Source organism: Humulus lupulus, chromosome X, assembly GCF_963169125.1.
Source record: "Humulus lupulus chromosome X, drHumLupu1.1, whole genome shotgun sequence".
Classification (NCBI taxonomy): Eukaryota; Viridiplantae; Streptophyta; class Magnoliopsida; order Rosales; family Cannabaceae; genus Humulus; species Humulus lupulus.
In genome coordinates this window covers 176,970,537-176,995,119 of record NC_084802.1, presented here as the reverse complement: position 1 = coordinate 176,995,119, position 24,583 = coordinate 176,970,537, and the positions used below count along the sequence as shown (strand labels likewise).

General features: G+C 40.0%; 1 protein-coding gene and 1 long non-coding RNA gene across 2 annotated transcripts; both read left to right on the top strand.

Moving 5' to 3' along the window:
- Positions 1-15,649: 15,649 nt before the first annotated feature.
- On the top strand, positions 15,650-17,608 carry LOC133803872 (uncharacterized). Its single transcript, XR_009878182.1, has 4 exons — positions 15,650-15,918; positions 16,072-16,133; positions 16,240-16,280; positions 16,955-17,608. It is a non-coding gene; the product is annotated as an uncharacterized LOC133803872 (long non-coding RNA).
- Positions 17,609-18,532: 924 nt separating this feature from the next.
- LOC133804045 (7-dehydrocholesterol reductase-like) lies at positions 18,533-20,844 on the top strand. Its single transcript, XM_062242194.1, has 6 exons — positions 18,533-18,946; positions 19,445-19,570; positions 19,674-19,738; positions 20,019-20,100; positions 20,182-20,264; positions 20,598-20,844. Exons 1-6 carry the CDS (start codon positions 18,908-18,910, stop codon positions 20,662-20,664), a joined length of 462 nt encoding a protein of 153 aa, XP_062098178.1. The 5' UTR covers positions 18,533-18,907; the 3' UTR covers positions 20,665-20,844.
- The last annotated feature ends 3,739 nt before the right edge of the window (positions 20,845-24,583 follow it).

Genomic DNA, 24,583 nt, shown 5'->3' with positions numbered 1-24,583 from the left:
CACAAAAGATGTCCTTATCGAATAAAGAGGTGCTTAAAAGAAGTCCACGTGGATAAGAGGACATAAAAATGTTCCTTCAAAAGACAAACATAAAAGGACTTGCAAAAGTTCCTAACAAAATGTAAAAGACTTGGGAAAACTTCCCAGGTAAAATAAAACAAGTAACAGTACAACCAAATCAAATAATAAGATGATGAATAAAAGCCTCGCATGCAAGGGAGCAAAAGATGTATTTGAATATGACTTTAAGGCCTCCCTCTCTGAGCATTACACTTGGCAGCCTTTACAACTTCATGCTCATAGAAGTAGGTAGAATAAAATTTCGGATTCTGCCTCCACACCCTATACAAAGTGAGCTCCACTGTCTTGTACTCAATAACCTACAACTCTGACTCGAGAAAGCTGATCTTCTCTTTTAATGTCTGGACCTTAGCCTCCAATTTTCTCCTACTCTTGGAAGATGATGACGTCTTCGCTAAAGCCGCCTCCACCTTGTGCATAGCCTTGGTGAGCTTGCCCTCTGATTCCTGAATCCTGACAGTAAGTTAATCCTTCTCCTCATTAGCCTAGGATAGTTCTCTCATGGAAGTTTATAAAAAGAACATTAAAGACGCAAAATGATAAGATGTCATAACATGAGAAAATCCAAGTATGAGGGCTCACTCATTAAAAAAACACACACAAAGTGTATGAAACATACCTAAGTAGCCAGGTGCATGAGAGAATCCTAAAGTTCCATCATATTAAAGGTCTGAAGAGCCCTCAACTCAACCTTAGGAATCCCCTCGATGGACCAGGTACCTCTCAATAAAATGATTTATCGCGGAACATACCCACGACACCTCACTGGCCTCTGGGACGTTCAGATAAACAGGAATGGAGGACCCACTAGTCGAAGAGGGTGGATGAGCTGATGGACCATGGGGAGGGCCCCTAGAAGCATCATGGCCAAGTGAGTTTCTGGGAGAAACATCGAAGTCATCATAGGTTGAAAAACCAAACTACCTCGAGGGAGGGGGAGGTACTCTGGAGTGAGAAGAGATGTCCGGATTCACTTTTCCTCAGGGATCCCTTCTAAGGAGGATCATGGAGCTAGCTCATCGTGAATCCAGTCACCATCCTCATCGAAAGCGCCTTGGTCCACAATAAGCTAGGGTCGAAGATGTGAAAGACACTATGTGCAAAGGTATTTGTCGTGGTAAGGAGATGGATAGCCATCTTCTTCAGCACATTGATTTCTATCAAGGCTTCAAAACTATCTACCTGCGAGCGACGTAGGTTAGGGACATCAACGAACTCTGTATAAGTAGATCAATTGTTAGTCATAGAAAAATGATAATGTCATAAAAAGGGAAAGGAAAGGATTCTTATTCGGTGAAGAACGAAAGTGCCTGCGGACTGAAGAGATGCCTTCAACAAAAAATAAATCCTACTTCCACGATCCAGGATTGAAGACAAATCTTCGATCAATGGAACCTTAGCGCTAGCCTTTTGCAGGAAGTAGAATGCCTTCGACTTGGGGGTCAGCATAAGGTTGTACATAAATTACAACTCCCTGACGCTTAGGGCACGACCCGCACACTTTATGAACACGATATATATAAATAATTGCCAGATAACTAGATGTTCGACGCCAACTAAAGTGGTGCAAGACCAAACTACTTGAGTACCGAAATGAAAATTGGGTGGAGAGGACGGATTCCACCCACCTTCATGATGTGCTCACTAAACATCGAGGAGCTATGAGGTGGCTCATGAGCATGACACCTACTGGTGGGCACGTAGCATCGAAACTGGTCATCAATCTGATAATTATCCACCAACTCAATTAGCTTCTTTTCTGACTCATGGGAAATGATTGAGGCAGATAGCAAGGGACTAGGATCCTATTTTTCGGGCTCCCAATTCTGCCAATTTTTCTTTTGCATATCTGCAATACCAAAAGAAAAAGGAGACATCAACACAAGGAATTTTACCTTGGCTTCTTCCACCTAGATACTCGAGGTGGATGTAACAAGTGTGGATGCACTATCGACAGCGGTCGAGGGGAACCAGGGTTAGCGTAGAAGCTGTCATAAAATATCTCCTAATTATGTGGAAGCCCTGAGGGAGAAGGCATAGGAGGATAATTTTTCTTCCATATACGAGAGCTCCACTTGTAGATCAAGAGGGTCACACTAAGGCAGTCTACGTAAGCATCAGAATCATAGGAGGGAGCGGCCCCCTTACCCGTTAAGACAAAATCTATCTCACTCTTGATAACCCAGACCTTCTGGATAAGGTTAGCTAAACGCTCCAAATGATACATGCGAGCCCTCTTTAGAGTCTTGTACATATGGTGGGGGTCATCAATGGATGGCTTCAAATCTGGAGAGGATATCTCTATGGTATTGACACCAGGAGGTGTACTAGACGACCCTTGGAATGCCATTAAAAGGTGCCTCATGATGAACATAGGTGCACACGTGTGTGAAAGATGTGGTGTGCTACAAGAAGCGAAGGAACGGATTTAAACCCATGTGTGTATTCACATGATGGGGTGCAAAAAGGAATACATATGCTATCATGTACAAATATCTCATGGCGATAAAAAATGCACATGTATGTGAAAGATACAATGAACTATAAGGTGCAACAGTGTGTGTATACAACTATATAAGTAATTATGGGCGGGAGTGCAAGGCTCCACTTGATGGTATGCGAAAACTAAAATACGCTACCTCCTAGGTCTACCATAAAGCCCACTTAGCATTAAACGCTAATGGAGTGAATGATGGTGTACCTCGAATAGATAAGAGACCGTCGTTTGAGGTTCGAGATCACTAATGGTGTCCACCACTGCCGTAAAAGGAAGAACACACACCTAACGTCTACACGCACCAAATGCTTGCATACACCACCGCTGCCTTGGTACTTTTCACCACACACATACGTACATAAAAAAAAAAAAGAGAAATTATTATTACCTAAGTGAATATATGTACATATATATTTATGCATAAAAAAATAAAGAAATAAGAAAATGTTCTTATGGTGGATGGAACCACCAACCTCTTGGAATTTCAAAGAACAATACTCCACCAAGCCAAAGAAAGTATTAGTGTAGGGAAGGCTTCCAAAAAAGAGGGACAATTAATAGAAATTAAAATCCATTGTAGCCCATGGATTCAATATTCAATCCATGGTAAAAAAATGGAGCCTTACACTCACCTTTGAGAACCTTGGAATCCACAAGGATGAATGATTGGCCCATATGAACTCTCAAGGAGTCATGAGGACCACCACCGGTAAAGTGTGTTTCTTAACACTTCCAAAACAAAGAAACACACTTACTCCTTATGTGCCTTGTAGATGACACAACAAAGAGTCTACAAGAATGCCTAAAGGTCTCATTGTAGACTAAGGGGCATGTGTTGATGCTAAAAACTCCACACCAATAAAAGACCCCTGACTCGTGTCTGCAACCTTTCGAAGATCACGATAACCATAACCAAATCCATATTGGTCTCTCGAAGCATCGACATGAGATAGAAGATATCAAAAATGGTCCCAGAATTTCTACTTTGCAGCCATGCATCTTGCTCGTCCCATGCCTGATACAGCAGTCTCACATGAGTGGCTCCCACCCGAAGAAATGCTTGTCACACGTTTGATGCCATGATCTCACCTAGAGCTTCACAAGATGCTTGCCTCGCGCCTTGGTGCGAGACATCATGCATAGATACACTGTGAGACACTTTCCTCGCGCCTGACTCCATGGCCTCGCCCAAGTAGCTTCACAACATGATTGCCTTGCGCCTATCGACATGGTCTCGCGCCAAGTGTCCCGCAAAACCTTGCATCTGACTTTGTGCCCTCACCGAATTAACCCCGGGAGATGATATGTAATGACCTGAATTTGCTAATCGGGCTTAGGGCCTTGATTAGTGTGCCTGGAGGGCAATAAATGATTTAGTATGCTTATATGTGGATTTATGTAAATATATGATAATGATGCATGTTTAGTTGAGTTAAATGTGCATGTGGGCCCCGTCTGGATATTAGGGGCATAAATGTGATAAATGCGATATATATATGTGATATGTCTGTGGAGCACGGTCCAAGATAGTCCTGGGGAGCGGTTAGTCAGAAAGTCACAACAGGGTTGAGATTCGGACTCGGGGTGAGTCGAGGGGTAATTTGGGTACTAGGTGTTATGGGATTATCGGGATATGAAAATAAATATTTGGAGATATGTTTGAGGATAGATTGTCTAGGAGGGAATATTGGGGAAATTTACCATTTTGCCCTCGGGGACGTTTTGGTACCCCGAGCCTTGAGGTAACCACATAGACATAAGTTGAATAAGACAAACCTTAGAACTATATAGAACACTTAAGGAACTGACTCATTCATTCTCTCTAAACAAGTGGATATCATCTCTTTGGAGGCTTAAGGAGAACTTGGAGAAAACAGCTAGAAATTAGAGGAATTCAGCTAGGAAATCTTGGGAGCTAGGAGCTTGTGGATTAAGGATCAACTTCAGAGATTTAGTTCAGCAAGGGGTAAGCTTTAATTATAAGATTATGCTTAGATTTGCTGCTAGTTTTTAGAGTTTGCATGTTGGTTAATTTGATCTATCAGAAGTGTTTTAGCTGAGTTTTGGAGCAGATTTTAATGGGGTTTTAATGTTGATATTGAGCTGGAATGTGTGTGTTAATTATCTGGGTTTGTTAGGTAAGTTTTGAGTGAGTTAGCTTGAGGAAAATGCAGGGAAGAAGATGGAAAATTCTGGGTTTGGAGGGGCGCGCCGCGGCCCGTGTGCGCGCGCGACCGAGTGTGGCCGAGGAGTTCATGCGCGTCGCGGCCCGTGTGTGATGCAGGGGTGTGCTAGCCTCTATTTTGAGGCTAGCCATGGCTCTTAGTGCTAGTCCGCATTTTTATGGGTGTTTTGGCTTGGGAATTCAATGGTTAAGTCTCGGGATGGATTTTATCACCCGGATTGATAGAATTCAAGGTCCTAGAGGTTAGGGTTATGGCTTAAAGCTATTTATTGGATTAGAACTTGATGGATGGATATTGTTAATATGTTGTGACTAGGGTTTCGGAGAGGCTCAAGTTAGAGGACTGTGCTCGGGACATCGGTGCTTGGAGAGCTCGGAACTCAGGTAAGAAAACCCTTGTTCCCATAGAGCTTGTGTGCAGGGCTGAGCCCAATGTGTTTGAATAGAATTGGTATGCAGGGCTGAGCCCAATATGTTAGAACTGTGGGGCGTAGCCCTTTAACTGAATATGCTAGAATTCTATACTTGCTTGTTATGCTATGTATGTTATCATGTGAATGATCGGCAAGAGCCGGGAACGGTGTAGGCCGAGAACGGCGAAGGGCCGGGAACGGCGTTGGGCACGTTGAGTGCAAGGCCGAGAACGACAAGGGGCCGGGAGCAACGTTGAGCACGGTGTGGTCCGCGAACCCAGGGCTTGGTAAACACTTGGGATGGCTAGGCCGTATGTGTTTAGCCAGTTGGTGGCCTATTTTTATGGTTGATATATGTGTTGCATATGTTATCTGTTTGTGGGTTTTCTTGCTGGGCTTCGGCTCACAGATGCTCTGTGGTGCAGGTAAGGGTAAAGAGAAGGCCAACCAACCATGAATGTTGCAGGCGTGAAGCGGCGTGTACATGTTTGGCCAGCCTGGCTGCCACGACAAGAGGATTTTGGGAGATGTTTGTTAATAAACTTAGATTTTTTCGTTTAGTGGACTTGGTTCAATTTTTATGTTGTAAATATTTCTAAACTATATTTTGGGATCCCAGGTGTCAAAATTTTATGATTTTCAATGCTATGGTGTTATTTCTAAAGTTTTTTCCTCTGTTTATGGCTTAATTACACTATTTGACCTAAAACCTCGATTAGTGAGTTGAAAGCACGTTTTCAAACTCATTTAGTAATGGCTCTTAGGAGGTAGGGCGTTACATGATAGCCTCGCACCTGGAGAAACAACCTTGCAAAAAGGAACCCGCTAGACACCCGTCTTGCACCTCACTCTGTGGCCCCGCCCCAGTAGCCCTACAAGATGATCTCTTTATGCAAAGGTACCCGCGAGACACCCATCTCGCACCTAACTCCATGGACACATGAACCTTGCGAGACGATCACCTTGCATCTAGCAGAACGCCCTTGCACAAAGGGTCCCACGAGACCACGCGAGACCTCTCATGTCTCACCTTTATAGACCATCTTGTGAGGCCATGATCTCCCAAGCCCCTTTGACACATCCTCTTTGTTGACAAGGCCCTGCCTTACTCGCTAAGGTAGGTGTCACTAGCGAGGCATGCTTCTCATATGTATCTCAATCATGGTCGTCACATACACGTCACGAAATAGAGATCATCATAAATATACAAGACAATTACTTGATATTTCATAGGGTATTCAGATGGTAACCAAACTAGTATGCACGAGGTCGGAGGTATGCCCAAGCTACTTTCTATCAGGTATGTACAAGGTAATACCTGAGTATATGGCTCACCGGAATTGATCCAACCCTTCTTTGTGAACACTCAGAAGAAGTTAAGAGCAAATACTTTTATCAGCACTCGTATGCACAGAGGTATGTGGGAAAGCATCTTAAGACACCCATACAGGGGCCCGTTTCCTACATTAACCTTTGGCTTCAAGGAAAATCTTTCTACCTTAGAGAAGAACCCACAAGCTTTCCAACACTTAGCAAAATATAAAGAAGCTTGAAGCACAGGAATATCTTGAAAATGTGAGAACAACCATCAGGTGCAAGGCTAGAGGTGTGACCCTGACATTTTTATCACACAATTAATGGTGGTGCGAATTAGTACAAAGAGTGGTAGCATTAGTTGCATGTCTCTGACATGTACTAGGGTCAACTACCACATCCCTTTTTTACTTCCGTTCCAGTGTACCCATGTACTATTTTGTCCCCAGGGAACATAAAGTATCAGGAGAAATTAGAGCTCCATTATAAATAGATCTTCATCCCTCAAGCAAAGGAATTGGAAAATTCTTGTACACTGAAACTATTGAGCAATACAAACATTTTTATCCATTTTTACTGTGCAATTTTACTTCAATTTTTCTTTCTAAGTTCATCATTTTCTGATCAACCTTTGAGTTTTTCGACCTAATTTCATTGATGAGTTCTCACCATCATGACTTACCATCAAATACCAATGCGTCTCGTCATCCCCAGCCACATGCATCATTGAGCCCTATTCGTCGAGCCGTCTGTCAGTTGTTCCTAACTGTTGTCCCACACAACCACAACCTCCTCTGAGCCTAGCTCGTCAGCCATCCCCTTCGCAGCCCAAACCTGTTTATGTGTGTGTGTCTGTGACAAAGAGATGTTGTACTTTTATCTACATAAAGCCCAACTGGATTATATAAATTAAGGTTTAATAAAATAAAGAGAATAACTCTTATTGGTTACTTCCTAAAATGATCACCTTCATGGAAGGTGTATATAAATAAAATAAAACCCTAATAGGATTGTCTCTCTCTTCCCGCTCATCTAGTTTTCCTATCATTTAAGAAAGTTTGTCAACCTAAAGAGGTCAAGTGGGAAAAACACAATTCTAGGCAATTTTTTACTAGAAATCAATTGCTCAGATCAAGGTATGTTCTCTTAATCTATTATGTGATTGTGAAATTAGGTTTATGTGGTATACGAATAATCTCAAATTAAAGCTTTCTTGTGGGATTAGAGCCTTGTTGAGAACAGATGATTTTCCATTAATAATTTTTTTTTTTTATGTCCATTGCAATTCTATTCTATGTATGTTCTTTTATGAAGCATGTTGAGTGTTAGTGTTTAAGGTAAGAAGCCAATTTTATATTCTATCTGTATGCATAGTTTTTATATGGGTATTTTATGTTCGTTGGGTTATATTATGTTTTAATGATGTATATATATATATATATCCATGTTTGCTTCTTCATGCGAACATGTTTAGTTTATTGTAAAGTTTTCATGTGCTTCCTCCAAGATTACTTGACGTCCGATGTAATGTCTAATATTAAATCTGATTTTTCCCATGTTTCAGTTTTTGTTTAATATTAAATTTTGCTAAAGTTGTATATATAATCATGTTTACTATTTAATATATATATATATTATGTTTTTACAAATTAAAGTTATATATATATATAGTGGTAAAAGATCTTGTGAATGTTTGAATAAGTGGATAACCCATAAAGCTTAGTTGATTTGGGTTTAACATTTAAACGACAGTGATAAATTAGTATTTTACAATAATTATTATTAGTTTAATTTGATGTTTGTCGTTATTTTGTATACACACATGTATACTTACCGCCATTTGAATTAAAGTAATAATAGTGTACGTTGTTAGTCACCAAAGTGATCAAACATTAAGGATTTATGTGATGTATTTTTATTTTGATATGTATATTATGTATAATTTGTTAGCACTAAAGTGGTCAAATTAGAAAGGTTTATAGATGTCTAATTAAAAGAAATTCAATTACTCATATTTATGTGATGCTCTTGAATGAGATGATTGTAAAACGCTCTAAAATATTACTTGATAAAACATTCACATTTTCATTGGTTTATAATAGAAAGTCACTTATTATAAAAGTTTCAGTGGGGTCTTGCTGAAAACATGCAAGTTGGATCCAATAGTATAAAAAGAAAATATTAGTTTCATGCAAAGTTCTAAAACATCCAAAACTTCAAGTCCCACTAACAAGTTTGAAAAGTTTCATTAAACGTAACATCATTAAAATAAAATGGCGTTTAGAATTGATCATTTCTCGTCCATAGGATACCCCACGCCATAAACACCAGGACGACAGAACTCCCCACATCACCACGCGTGCCATAGAAAAACCTATTTGCTCCCTCGAATAGAAAGTAAGGGGGATGAGCTAAAAGCCCAGTAAGGAAGTACAAACAATAAGCAAGTAAGATACAACAAATTCCAAGCACTTTCATTTATCTTTATACATTATAGCATCATCATAAAAATGGCGTCAAAATCATAATTATAAACATATTCACATCAACATAACGTCATCATCATATCATAAACATCATAACAAAACATCATAACATAATCATAAAAACTTCCTTGTGAGCATGGCCCGCTAACTTGTCCATGCCACCCTTTGAGGTAAAGAGGAGTCTCTGGTCCTTGAATAACCTCGGTGCGTCCACCCTTGGAGTTACATCTTTATATCCTTAGTAACTCGGGTTGCGTCTTCATTTCCTTAGAAACTCATCTGTTGTGTCGTGTTCAACACACTAACGACCATTACATATAACTCGGTTATGTCTTCATATCTTTAGTAACCTCTTTATTTGATGTGTCGTGTTCATCACGCTAACATCCATTCATATCATACAGCATTCATACAAGCCAGCATATCATCACATTATAGTATTTCATAACTCATAACATTTTCATTCATATGACATTACTTAGCTTCACATAATTACTATTTTGCCCTCTCATATAACTCATGTGTGCACGGACCATGCACACATGGTAAGAGTTACACACAACATACAAATATGCTTAGTTACACATAAGGTCATATAAAGAATAATGTTCATTCTACCTATATCGCATGCATGATCCTTCTATAAAAACTACATGGTTGCATAATAGACAGAATTTTGGACGTAAAAGTGAATTTGCATGTAACATGCATACAAGAGAACGTTGCGTGATTGTGGCGTTTAAAACAATAATTCTATGCGTCTTACTTCTATCGTTTTAAAAATAATAGACTTGTAACATACTGTGTTTACTATTAATTATCTTCTTAAAATTACAAGATTCATTAAATCTCTCAAGACATTATTTTTAAAAATAATTTTATTTAGCCATTTAGAAAAAATATATGTGATAAATCCATTTATTATTTTCAAATTACTAAGAAATAACAAAGGCTTGGAATTTATTTAAAATACCTATGATTACCATGTTTCCTTAGAAAATATCAATTTAATTTTAATTAATTGTGTTACATAATTGATGTGAGAAAAATTTATATTTTAAGTGTGGAAAAAATATTTTTGCTTGAATTATTTTAAGACTTAATTTTATGTAACATAAATTCATAGGTGACAATTAAATAATTATTGTACACTTATTAAACTAAAATGTGAGCCACCATTAAATTTATTTAAAAAACACAAGTGAATTAAATTCAATATTTTTTTCTAAATCAAAATAAACAAAGATCATAACTATTAAAATAAACACTCATACTATATTTAAAATACCATTTTTAATATTACTATAGTATAGGGTTTTAATTTATTTCAAATACTAATCAAATTCCTCTTATTAAAACACACTTCACATTTTTTTTTACAAAAATTCCAGAAAACATATTTATCATTAAAATCACTATATTGAATTTAAAATCTCATATTTTCTCTAAAAATATATAAAAATTCTGTAGGTATTTATTTGAGTAAAAATATCATCTTATTATGACTTAAAATACCCTTTTAATTTCATAAAATCAACATAGCATTTGTGACATTACTTATACATGCAAATTATTATTTCACCAAATTTCTCACCAATTATGCACAAAATCAGCAAGCATATTTAATCATGAAATTTATTTTTACATCATGCTTAAATAATTACTCAAACCAAAACTTTCATGTATCATCATTTATAAGAGACTTGAGACAAATTCCCAATTAACCAAATAACCTAGCATATTTCTAATGAGTATGTGACATAAAATGAGATGACCAACATGCATCAATAATCTCCCTAGGCCGAAACCAATATGAACATAAACATAAAATACCAAAATCCTCATTTACATTCACATGAAACCTAGCATATATCTATCATCATCCTTGCACGTCTTTACATAAATCACTAGTTTCAAAATGATCATAGCAACATAAACATAAAGCACAAACCTTCACATAAAACTCATCAAACACATAATCTCCCAAACATTCCCATGGGTCATAATAACAAACCATATAATCTTTATAAGAAATAAAACCATCACTACCATTCATATATGCCCTTTAAGAAATCTTAGAAAATTCAACCAAAACAAAAACATAACCACCACATTAAAATGACCAAACATTGAGATTTTCATAGGTTATAATCATATTTTTTAAACAAAAAACCCAAACATGACCCAAGAGATTACAAGCACCCAAACAACAAGAGATTGAGGAAAATTACTATTACCTTCCTTGATTGTGTTCAAGAACACAAGAGCACAATAACCTTGGCCACCCCAGGGTTTTTTTTTTCGAAACCCATAACAAGAAAAAGAGAAAATATTCTTAGCACCAAGAAGATGATAATATAGATTAGGGGATTCAAACCACTTAAAGATCAAGAACACCAAACTAGTTTTTGAAGTCCTCCTTTTTCTCCTCGTCCCTTCTTCTTTTTCTTCTTCCTCTCTCTCTCTCTTTCTTTCTCTCTTTCCATCTGTCTTTCTCATGTTCTTCCCCCTTAGACTATGTGGGTGTTGGCTTGGTGTAATGCAATGAGGTTACCATTTTTTTTCCTCTTTTCTATATACACAAGGTTGGCCGACTACTTAGGGTAGGAAAAATCATATACATGAAAATGTGATCTCCATGATGCCTAGATAATTTCCCATATTCTCTCATAAATGGGTCATTTCCTTATTTACTTCTACACCATAATGGACAACTTTTCCAAGTTTTTATCTAAAAGCCTTGCCCTTCACTACAACTCATAGTTGACTACACACTCTTCCATTCTCACGCATATTCCCACAACAACACCAATCCAAAAGGAAAGAAAAGATTTTAAGTAATTTCTAATAATTCACATAATAATTATACCAAATAAAATAACATCCAATCAATCAAATTTAATTCATACAACTAACAATCAATCAATCAAAAATAAATCATAAAAATAATATTTAATTAATCAAATATAAAACAAAATCATTTATGAAAAGAAAATTGTTTACCGAGTTTTTCGGGAACGAATACAACAAAATAATAAAAAGATAAGAACTGTAGAAGTGCGGAAATATAAATAAGCAAACAGGTTTTTTACGTGGTTCAGGCGTTAACGAGCCCTAGTCCACGAGTCGATGTTATTATACTTGTAGTGGATTACAGTGAAATGGCTGGTGTATAAGACCCTCACAAACTCACAATGTTTCTCTCGGGTTCTCTTGAAGAAGATGAAGCTAGAGAGATTTCAGCAGAGTTCTTGCTATGTAATCTTTTTTTTTGGCCCTCCTCTCTATCGTGAAATGAGGGGGTCTTTATAGCTAGGGTTTTGGATTAGGGTTTCACTCTGCCCCCATGAGTCTTAATTACACCAGCCATAAATAGGGGATACAATTACCGTAGTCGCCTGGCTACCAGGCTCTATGTGGGTATATTTACGTGAAAGTATGGGGAATGCACAAAGGCAGCTGTCTTTTCCAGGCTGTCAGCGGAACAGTAGGCGAAGTGGTACTTTTAGGCGTGCTGGGATGTGTGCGGCCTCAACCTGTCAGGCGTGTCAGGCGGGATCCTGTGTCAGGTGGAGATCATTCCAACTATGCCTCCTCCATGACTCGGCCGCTTGGTCTTCTTTCGTGCGAGGCACGGGACTGTATCCGCGAAGGTAGCCGGAAGAGCTTCTCCTGGAAGAACCTTCCCCGAAGGATATCCCTTCGGGAGTCCGGGAGAATTGACAAGCTTCCGTGACCTTTGGTTGCTTGAAAGAGTAAGCTTGACACTAAACGGGAGAGGCGAAGCCTTTCTGTCCATCCGCGAGCTCTGGTCACTTTTCGTGAAAGACTTTGATAATTCTGCTTCCCCGAGGCTATCCATCTAAACGCTATCCGAAAATCTGGATAAATTTATCCCCCAAGGTCACGGAGCTTTGAGAGGTCTGGGAGCTTGTACAGCCCTCCGGGTATTCTGGTTTCTAAATTAGGCGAGGGGTCACCTCCTGTGTTCCTGGAAGGGTTTCTTTTTCCCGCCTGAGTGTTAGTATGAAAAAGAAAGGAAATTTCTTCTGTTTGAACTCAAGTACTCAAGTGTGGCAAGGGCCACGCGTCATGCCGGGAATGGCTCTGTGACCAAGACGTGTGCGTGAGTCGACTGGCTAAGTATGCGTGCGTCAGGCATCTGAGTAGTGATTTGACGGAATTTAATGGTACACCGGGCCCGAGATGGTATAATGATGGGAAATAAATACTTTATTCCCATCCGAGGAGTCATAAATAGGACCGGCGCTTCATCTCCAGCCGTCGAATCTGATGCATGCGGTATGGGAAGATCAGGACCGTCCATTTGTAGAATTCGAAAGGACTTTGTTCCTGTTATAAAAACGAGGGAACAGACCTTTCTTCCTCTTTACGCTCTCAAATTCTCAAGCTTTCAGGTTTTCAGATTCCCAAATCTTCGAACTCTCAAGCTTTCAAGCTTCCTTTCCTGCGAATTCGCCACTTCTTTTGGTAAGGAATCCTGAAACTTTTCTATCGACTTGACCGTAGGTTTGTTCGCCGAAGCTCTAAGTCTGAATCGTTGCCTTGTCTTGGCAGCCTTTACTTCTCGTGTTCGTGCGGTGCAGTGACCCGGTTACTCCTTCAATCTTCAACTATCCGAACACCAGTAAGTATTTCTACTTTGTTCTTTCCTTCCAAACCTTAGATTGTTGGTAGTTGTTAGGGTGAGTTTTCTGCCGGTGTCGTCTATATGCATGCGTGAATAGGGCTTTGATAGGCATATGACTGATGTGAGTCAATAAGTAATCTCTTTGCATGCTTTGACGATTTGCGTTTGGAAAGTCGTTCCTCGTCTTGCTTGTGCTGTTCTGGTTTGCTGTTTTAGGGCATAAGCGTGAGCGCCTTTAGGGTGTCTTCCTCTGGAAAAACACTTCTCTTGGCGGGCTTAGGCTCGGAGTTTGAGTTTGGTTCCTTGCTGTCCTTCGGGTGGCATGGTGTCAACCCCTCGGCAAGCTCGGTGGGAGCCTCTCCAAGCAGTTTTCGGGGAGGGTCTCCCCGACGCCTTTGATACCGTTAGGGTATGACAAGGGTGCTGACTACTTAGAGTGTTTTCTTCTTTGTTTCTTTTGTTCAGTGACGAACACCTCAAAGGAACAAATCATCGCTGCGGTAGAGGCTGAATCTGCCCAGGAGCAAGGTTCCCCTGTCTCTGGTGCAAAGGGGAAAGGAAAAACTAAAGTGGTTGCGGCTAGCCCACCGACTATCAATAGTTCAATCTGGGAGATGGACCAGAAGCCGAACCTGCTCAGGAACTACGGCATGCTGGAGCTGTATTCCTCAGAGGCAGGCCTGAAGAACATCCCAGGCCTGATGTGGCACCGTCTGTCGGTGCTAGGTGAGTCTGCTAGTCAGAGTCACGAGGGTTTTGGTGCCTGGAGCTGGGCACACATAGTGTGTGGGGCGCACTTGCCCCTAAGAAGTTATTTTGCCAATTTCTGTATGAAGGCGGGGATTTCCCCCTTCCAGTTGATTCCTCCCAGCTACAAGCTCCTAGCGGGGTGGTACATCTTTTGCAAGTCCCGGGACCTGGAGGTCCCTACCCCAGAGGAGGTGCTATACTTCTATGGGCTGAAGTCTCAACCCATGAGAGGTCATCCAGACAAGGTGGGGTTTTACAGGCTGGAGAGGTACCCGAACGTGATGTGTCCCACCTGTCATACCGCGAGGGTTCCAGATCTCCGGGAGTACTGGTTCATGACGACTGGCTTCCCACTGAAGAGGGTGCCATCCCTATCTTTGGACTTCAAAGTTCCTCGTAAGTGCTCCTTCCTCTCCTTTTTAACTTTGTTTCTTTACGTTTGGGTTGCCTTTCGGGAGGATCTCTAATACCCGTATTTGGATTTTGCAGAAGTCGTCCCGCGGACACCTCGCTGTGCGAAGATGATAAGGAGGTCAAAATTCTACGAGGGGCTCTCGGAGGAAGAGCTGAAGGTGGAAGGACTTGTGACCACCAAATCTTTGAGGGAGTACGGGCTACTCGCCTCTTTCCAAAATATTGAGCCAGTGAGTGGCAGGGGGCAAAGTCAGGTGTCAGCTGACATCCGGGAGCAGATTACCCTGGAGCTGTCCAAGGTGATCTGCCAAGCGGCCCAGGACGAGAATAATTTATCTCCTAGTTGGGCGGAGAGGTTCCCCGACCCCCAGCCGGAGGGAGAAGAGATCGAGGCTCGCCACGCCGCAGCTTACCCCAATGAAGGGACTCCGGGAGTTGGTACCTCCGGGAGAGGTAAGACTAGTTTTCGATTGATCCACACCCCCAGCCTGTCTGAGGTTTCCCGGACTTCTCAGGCGGGGTTCGATCCCCGCTTCCTTAGGCTAGATCCGCGTAGGATACCCTTTGACAGATATTGCGATAAGGTAGATGAGCTCCTCGGGTGTTTGAGTGACGGTAGTCTGCCAGAAGGTGTCATCATGGTTGACCCTTCTTCCCTCAGCATGTCGTTCCCGGACTTCAACACTACAACAATTATGCCCATATATTACATTAAAATATAGCATATTTTTAAAAGTGCTATTGTCCCGTGCTAATAGACTTAGGCGCTAAAAAGACAGCTAAAATGAAATATTAGGCGACAACAGACTTATAGACTTAGGCGCCAAATGAAAGAAAAAACCCTTACCCTAATCTCTAAGGTTGAATCCTAATAACCCTTTATGCCTCCTCTCTCACACTCAGTAACTCTCTCTCGTTCTATCTTTCTCTCTTAGCTACTCTCGTTCAATCCTTCTTTCCTTCTCTCTGTTTGTTGCAGGTGTGTAATAAGGTGATGGGGGCCCGCGGCTTGGGTCGTATGACAGGGAGGCTCGATTCGTGGGTCTATGGCGTGGCTCGCTCGTGGGTACGACGGTGCTTGCGGCGGTGGGTATACGACATGGCTCGACTGGTCCATCTTCCATCAGGTCTCAATCTTCCATCTCTGTATTTCCCTTTATTTCTCAAGAAAATTCTTGGAGAAATTGGTTGTTTTGCAAGTTTGTACATTATTTTTTAATTATTTACAAGGTGTTACAATACTTTAGTAGTCTAATCCAAATTCTACATCCCAAAATCAGATACGATTTGGGGTTTGTAGATTCAACTTGTTTCCGTGTCTATGTGAAAGTCAGATGTGAAGGTATATATCTGCTTTCTGAGTTTTCTGAGCTTATTATTTTTATGTCTGCTTTGTATATGTCTGCTTTCTGAGCTTAATACTATTTGTTATATTCTATAAATTGTAGAGATGGTGGAGACAACTGACTTAACATTAATGTAGTTGCAGGTACTTATTTCTAAAGCTTAAGATCTATGACTAGTATTTCTGGATTCAATGCTAGATTTGCATAAACTGTGTTATTTTCATTTTTTTCTTCATTTTTCTTGTTTATATTTTTATCTTGTAGAAGATGAAATATCTTAGGCTAGAATCATTTCTGTGAAATTGGTGAAAGTTCTGGTCTGTTTTATATTGATTATCTTAAGATCATGCCTTTTTAGCGATTTTGACTGCTTATATTGTTAATTATATGGGTTCTATATCCATGGTTTGAATGTTGAAATATTAAAGTTGAGAAATGTTGATCTTAGGGTTATTATTGGAAATTTTTATTCTTTTATTTATTTTACTATTGTTACGAGGTTTTTGATTTTGAGATTGGGAGTTGTAGGATTTTGTATCTATAATTTTTCATTGATTCGATGTTTGAGAGGATCTAGGGATATAGGGCTAGTCGTTGAAAATAAGATAAAAAATATTTGAACTCCTCTCATTAAGTAGTTACGGTATAATAGTTCTCCATTTGAAAATAGATTGAGTTCATTTAAATAATTTTTTCCATTTATTGTTCTGTGCCACAACTCATTGTGTTCTTTATAGTAACATTTGTGTACCTTTTTATTTGTTTGCCATTAATTCATTTAAATATTAACAGAGCTTTTACTACTTTACTTTTGTAGGACTAATGAGAATAATTGCTAGGATACATATACTTGGGGCTCTAAACGGTGTGAAGATGGACTTGGCAAATGTTGTTTCCCCTTTGCTTATAGGTATAAGAAATTTTTTACATTCTTGTATATATTATGGAGCTCTATTATTTGATCTTGATTTAAGTTATGTCCAATTTGGTTTTTTTATGTGCTTAAGGTTTTATGTGAGATTGTATATATTTGAAGCTATTGTGATAATACATCCTTCTCTTGTAGCTTTTGTACTTTTGATAGTATTTTTTTAGTTTTATATTTTATTGCCTAAGTTTATTATTGTAAATTTATTATACATTTGGAAGTTGTATTGTATTATAATCACGGCTCTGGTTTTGTGTCAATTACTATCGATTGCCATAACATGCATGAGAAATTAAGTACTTTACATTCATTTTTACATATTATATGTTCGTACTTGAATTTTTTATGCACGTTAGTTACTCCCCGCATATTTGAAGCTTTTCAATTCATGTTCCTTGCAGATTGTGAATTTCAAACTTGACTGTAATCCAACTGCAAGGATTACAGTGTTCATTTCTTAATTTAAAAGTCCTATGCTAGGATCTCACTATGTTTCTAGCAACAACAGTCTATTGGTTTAAGGTCTATAGGGAGCAGCTAGCGAAGAATAACTCCAGCTTAGCTTATCATATTGTTTTTCATAGGTCTAATGAGTAGATAGGAAAAACATTCATATTTATGCTATAATTTCTTACTGTATTGTATATGCTCTATTTTCACTTTACTGTTTTTCCTGATTATATTGTATCATATATACTTGATTGATCTATACTTCTGCTTTTTCATTTTGATGGTTTCTAGAGCTTATTGACTAATAACTCATAGCTTCAATTGTTTCAATTTTTTTTTTCTTTTCTATAATAAATTGTTGCTTAGACTTTGTGAGTCAGTTAGAGAGTGAGATGGCTGATGTGTTGTAAATCATTAAGTACTATCTTTGCTTAGACTTGTCCCTCCTTAGTGACTATCATTGGTCTATTTTGCCATTTATGTCCTGTCTTCTCTATGGAGCCTATTTTTTCTTAAGTTTTCTTAGTTCTGTTTCTGCTCTGATGTTGTTCTATTTGTTGTCAGCTTTATTCTCTCTTATGTTTTATAGGGGTGTTGTTATGGGAAGTTTATGGTTTGTTACTTGTCATTTTTTTGTAGTTTTCACCATGTTTCCTTGTTTTATGTTTGTATAAATTATATATATAAAGGACTTCTTTTTAGGAATTTTGTTGCAGCAAGTAAAATTTAATCAAAAGAAAAAGAAGGGAAGATTTCAAGTGCTAATAGAATAATTAGTTTCTCTTTGAAGCTTGTGTTGTTGTTCAGTAATTTTCCCTCTTTATTTGTTTATTAATTATTTATAATTTTGCTATTATTTGTTCTAAAGTGCATTTTAGTTTTTATGTGTTTATTAATTATTTATAATTTTGCTATTATTTGTTCTAAATGTCTTATTATTTTTTTGAATGCATACTAAGCATAACTTATATTTATGAATTAAGTCAGATAGAAATAAGATAACTCGTCTTCTATGAAGTCATCATCATTAAAGTCTCTTACTTTCGTTACCATTCGAAGATTATAGTTACTTCCCCTTTAACCTTTTCCATCTATTGCTGTATTTGATCCCAATTACTTGGATTGGCTACCATGACGTTGCAAATTCTTGGCCTTAATTTTAGCAGATAAATTGTTTCTACTACCTAATTTTTCACTGTGATTAGAAGAGACCAAATAATTATTAAACAAATGTTCTTGTAGTGCTGAATTTATCTATTGCTTCTTTCCCGTTCTTTTGGTTTGTTCATACTTTCTCTCATTTGGATCATTGTACCTATCATTTTGACAGCTGGTTTTTATATTTGCTGGGGATGCCTTGTATGGGTGCCTTCTATATATACTTCTCCTGGCATGTACCTGGTCAATCATCCTGTACACCTTGGAACTCAGGTATAGAGTTTTCTATTCTAAGTTTATTTGGTCAATAAAATGTAATATTACTGCTTTCGTTCAGGAACAGTTCCAAAATGTTTTTCAACCTTTTCAAAATGTGAACACTTTTCTGCATTACTAGAGAGTAGGAAACTATAGCAATGGCTATGTAGATACCTTGGTGGGATTCAAACTTTAGACCTTATGGAAGCAAACCACATGTCTTCCCATTTGAGCTAACTCCCCTTGGTATACACCAGTAATATTATTATTAGCTTGTAAAAGCTGTATATTGGCAATTTGATTCTAGATTTGAGTTAGAAGCTGCAAATCTATTCTACCAGCCAAATGCAAAAGTTGAATGCTTGTAACTTTGTTTGTAAGCTGCCAAGCCCATGAGATGAGCGTAGACTTGATTTTTTTTGCAACCAACCATACTTTCTTTTCTGTCCTATTTCCCCATTGTCCCTGTTAAATTAATTCTTAATTTTAGTTGTCTACTTTGCTTTGTCACAGTTGGCACTCTACATCCTAGTAGCAGGCATTCTTTGCATATACATCAACTACGATTGTGATAGGCAAAGGCAAGAGTTTCGCATAACAAATGGCAAAGCTTTGGTTTGGGGTAAAGCTCCATCAAAGGTATATGGTTCTCTGAAACTCGTTATTTGGTTCTCATTATACATACAATTTTCTGTATATCTGCTGCTAAATCCTGCATAATTCTTCCCTTTCTATTTCACAGATAACTGCCACTTACACTACCACAACAGGGGAAACAAAAAGCAGCATTCTTTTAACTTCGGGATGGTACGTTTTCAGGCTCTGCAATGTAAATATGAACTAACTGGATTTTTTTTTCTTCTTGGTTATGAATGCGGGGGGTGAGCATGCTGTTGTTGGCCTACTTGCTCCAACAGGATGTTGGAAACCTTGAAATGGGTACACTATGTATATAAAATGAGCATTCTAACCATGTGGATGGTTTGGTTTTCTGATAGAGGGTGCTTTCTTCTTCTATTTCTATGAGCCATTGTCCTAATTTGTCAAATGCTAAAATTCTAAAAACAAAGTTCTCTGGTTCACGCAGGTGGGGATTAGCTCGACATTTCCACTATGTCCCAGAAATATTAGCTGCATTTTTCTGGACTGTTCCAGCTCTTTTTAACCACGTAAGTAATTTTCCTTCTGGGGTTTAGATTTGTTTATGTTGTTAGAAGTTGTGTTTGAATTGAATCACTTTTGTCCTGCAGGCTTTACCCTACTTTTATGTGGTGTTTCTTACAATCCTTCTCCTCGACCGGGCGATAAGGGATGATGATCGGTGCCGATCCAAGTAAGCAAACACAATCTCATCATTTGTTTATGAAAAATTATATGTCCCTTAAAAATTGCAAAGGTAAACCTTCCAAATTTAGTTTTTCAAATAGATCCCGAAGTTGAGGTAATTCATTAGTTAAAACTTACCTTACGAGTGCTACTAGTTTATTTGCTTGTATGGGAGAGACAAACTCTGATCATGTTAGTGGTTTCTGGTCCAACAGGTGTAGACAATTTACAAACCGATGCCAGTGTAGAGAGAAATAAATAAGTAGACGAAATGAATAATGGTTTGTGCGTTTTCATACAGATAAAGGCATAAAATCTTGACATGTGATTGTTATTGTAGGTATGGAAAATACTGGAAATCATACTGCGAGAAGGTTCGGTACAGGGTCATCCCCGGAATTTACTGAGAAAATGTTGCACAAGTGTTTGTTCTAGGTTGAGAATGGCATGTATATTCAGCCTTTCCAAATTAAATGATGGCAGGCTGGTATCATGTTGTTGTTATTGTTGTTTTTGTAATGGTCAACTTTATGGATGTTGTATTTCTCTCATCTTCAATGACCAAAAACTTTTCTTGTTTAGGAAAATTACTATAAAGTTTTGTTTCTATTTTTCATTTTTGAAGTAAAAATTGTTCAAGATTATAAAACTTTATTATGTTATGCTTTCAAACTTAAGTTAGAACTAAGATCTCATGAAGTAGACACATTTATGGTTTGAGTTAGTTATTGTTTAATGTAATACTTATGGTTTATCAATCTATTGAGAATTACATTTTATGATTAATTTTGAATTTTTTTATCAAAATACAATAATGAAAATCTTTTAATTAAAAAAAAACCATATAAGTATACTTATCAAAATAAAATTTAAAATTTTATTACTATATGTTATGATTTAAAAGCATATTATAAGCGTAAAAAATCGTTATGGTTTATATAATATAACAAACTAAAAATGTTATCAAAATAATCAAATGTAACAGTTGAAAAGTGTTATGAAAAAAATACAAGATTAAACTTCAAATTTATAATCAAAAACTCTATCTAAATGTTATTATTTGAATATTATAGCACCTAAAAATGTGTTATTGAATAGTTTAAGATAACACCGAACATAACATTCAAAAAATGTTATAGAAAATACTGGACTTTTAATAACATGGGCTACGTTAGCATTTTCAGAAGTGCTATCAATAGTCCCAGATAGCACTTTTTAAGTGTTATGAATACTGTTTTTTCTTGTAGTGCAAGGAGTACGGGAGCTTCCTAGAGCAGGAAGCGGTGTTTTGTTTTGCTCGGGGAAGGCCATCCACGTTTCTCGTGCATGGTCGTCCCCTTCAGACTTTTCCCTTTTTTCGTTTCTTGTTCCCTGCTAGGGGGCTTGTTTGTGCTGTTATGTTGTTGCTTGTTTTGTTTTCTGCTTATCTTTTTTCACATTGCTTGCTGGTTGGTTAACTTTGCTTCGTGCATTGCTTGCAGAACATTCCGAAGCAAAGATGTTGGGGAGAGTCACCTCACTTATCAAGAAGGCCGCCACCAGCCAAGACCCGTCCAAGGGGAAAGGACGAAAAGCCAGAGCTGGTAGGGGAGGTAAAGCTGCCACATCCAAGAAGACAGGTGGCGAGGCGCAAGTGTCTCCGGCGGTGGAGAGGTCTCCTGCCAAGGGGCCTTCCGAGACCATGGCGGCCTCGAGTAGCAGCAGCGACGGGGAAGGGCTTGTGTTCCCCGCGAAGACGACCGGGACGAGCAAGCGCCCCGGAGGAGAGGCTGAGGGCAACAAGAAGAAACGCCTCAGACATTCTTCTCCCGGAGGTGATGGAGACCTCCGAGCTGCGCGCAGTCCTCGCCAGACTACTGTCACCCAGCAGCAACCACAACAACAACAACAACAGCAACAGCAAAGGCAACCACCACCGTCGCAGCAGCAGCAAAAACAACAGCAAAATCAGCAGCAACAACAAAGGCAATTACTTCCGCCACCGCAGCAGCAAAAGCAACAACAACAACAGCAGCAACAACAAAGGCAATCACCTCCGCCACTGCCGCAGCAAAAACAAAAGCAACACCAGCAGCAACAACAAACCGGGGCGGTAGTGTCTTCCCTACCGTCCTTGATACCCCTTTTACCTCCTCCTCCAGTCCAAAGGGAGTCCACCCTTCCGGGGTCTCCTTCTTCTCCTTCTCTTCCACTTTCTCAACAAACAAGCCTTCCTCGGCCTGGCCTGAAGTTCCAATTTCCTCAGAAACCAACCCGTTTCTCCGCTGCCCTCCTGGAGGGTGTAAGACGGGCTGATAATTTTTTGAAGAGGCGGTTGGAGGCCGAGAAGGCTGTTATTCAGGGAAGGGCAGACAACTTGTCTGCCGTGAAGAGAGTTGAGCTGGCAGAAGGGGTGAGATCCCTTCACCCGGCTGGAGCGGTTCTGGATGGCCCAGCCTTGGAGAAGAGGCTGGTGCCTAGACTCGGGCGTGCTTTGGCACCGTTCGGGGCGGAGATGATGGAAGACATGGCCTTGAGCTTGTGCGAGCTCAATTCTGAGAAATGGGCCATCAGTAGCAGTAAGGACCCGCTGTTGCTGACACATGCCGTAAAGCAGCAACTTACTGGGGTGTGCTATCAGTTACTGTGTTCTGGGGTCGTTGGTCTTAGTACATTTGGTTCCGCTTAACTCATTCTGTTGTCTTTCCTTGCAGGCCTCTCTCATCGCAGAACGCTCGTTCCGGGAGGTGGGTGCAGTTCTGGTTCAGCTGGAGGAGAGCCAGGTGGCTCGCCAGGCCTTGGAGGCGGAGAAGCAGAAACTGACCCAACAGGTCGAGAGCATAAAGGGGGAGGCTTCGGAGAAGATTGACCAGGCTCGGCGCGCGGCTGAGGAAGAGGCGGACAAGAAATATCTTGCCAAATATCGAGAGTACCGGGCCAGCGCGGAGAATGAGTTCAAGCAGCGGTCGGATGACTTGAAGGCCGAAAACTCCAAGCTCCGGGAAGAGCTATCCCAAGCCAGGGAGGAGAAGGATACCTTGGAAGCCCGCTTGCAATCGAAAAATGATCTCCTCCTTAAGCAGCAAGAGGAATATTCCACTCTTCATAATAAGCTGCACGAGGAGGAGCAATTTCATAAGAGGAGCAGGGATCTCGTGTCTATGCTGGAGTTGGGGCTCGCCGAGAAGGATAAAGAGATCGGAGCCTTGCAATTCACTATCAGGGGACATGTGACTGAGAAGCAATCCTTGCTGGATCACAATAAGGTGCAGCGCAAGGAGATTGATTCCCTTCAGGGAGAGCGGGATGCATCCAAGGCCAAGCTGCAAAAAATGAGGGCTCAACTGGCTGTCGCGGAGGCAAAGCTGGCGACCTCTGAGGCGGAGCGCTTGAAGGAGAAGGAAGATGTCGAGGTGGTGCTGAATAGAACGATTAATCTATCCCACGTGGTACTCATGCACCAACTTTGGAAAATAAACCCGGAGGTAATAGGCTACCTGGGAGAGGACGCCGCCGCCATGAGGGAAAAGATACAGGTGTGGGATCAAAGCCCAGAGGCGTACGCTCAGACTTATGACATTGACGAGCCTGCTGGAGCCCCTGAGGCAGAAGATCCCACAGAGGCGGGGACCTCTGGACCTGCCAGTGATGAAATTCCACCTTCCAATAAGCCGACTCCGCCAGCCCTGGTTGAAACGGCTAATCTCGAGGCCCCGGACGTGGATGCCGCTGCCACCCCCAGCGCTTGAAGGGGCCATATCTTTAATTATTTTTTATATATTTTTTTTTTATTGCGGGAACATTACAGATGCCCAGTCCGCAGGGCCTTCATTATAATAATTGTAGAATTCTTCATTCCTTTTCTGCTGAGTTCCTTGTTTAATTTTTCGCTTAGAGTAGATACTTTTATACGATAGAAACTGCCGTAGGGGCGCACGAGGCTTTGGTTCCAACGGCCAGAACCTATGCATTTCTAACTTGAAGCTCCAACGGCTTATGTCTTTTCCCACGTAGTTTCTAGGTTGCGGAGGATTCTTGGTTCCAATGGCCAGATTCCCTCTTTCATCGTACTCAGCCTTCCTAAGGTAAATAGCCAATCTCGGGACTTGTAGTTATACCGTTCATGGGGATGGCTAGGGTGACCCGTTCCATCTCTCCATTGCGACCTTTACAAAGCTTACGAGGCAAACACTTAATACGTTGCCGCGGGATGGTGCCGGAACGGGAGTTCTTTTGGTGAGCGTCGCTAGACTTAGGGCTAGATCTTTGCGAAGAAAAACTAACTGTCGTCGCGGAACCCACGGTGGCCGACTTCAGGGACTTGGCATGAAGCCTTGCGAGGCCAGG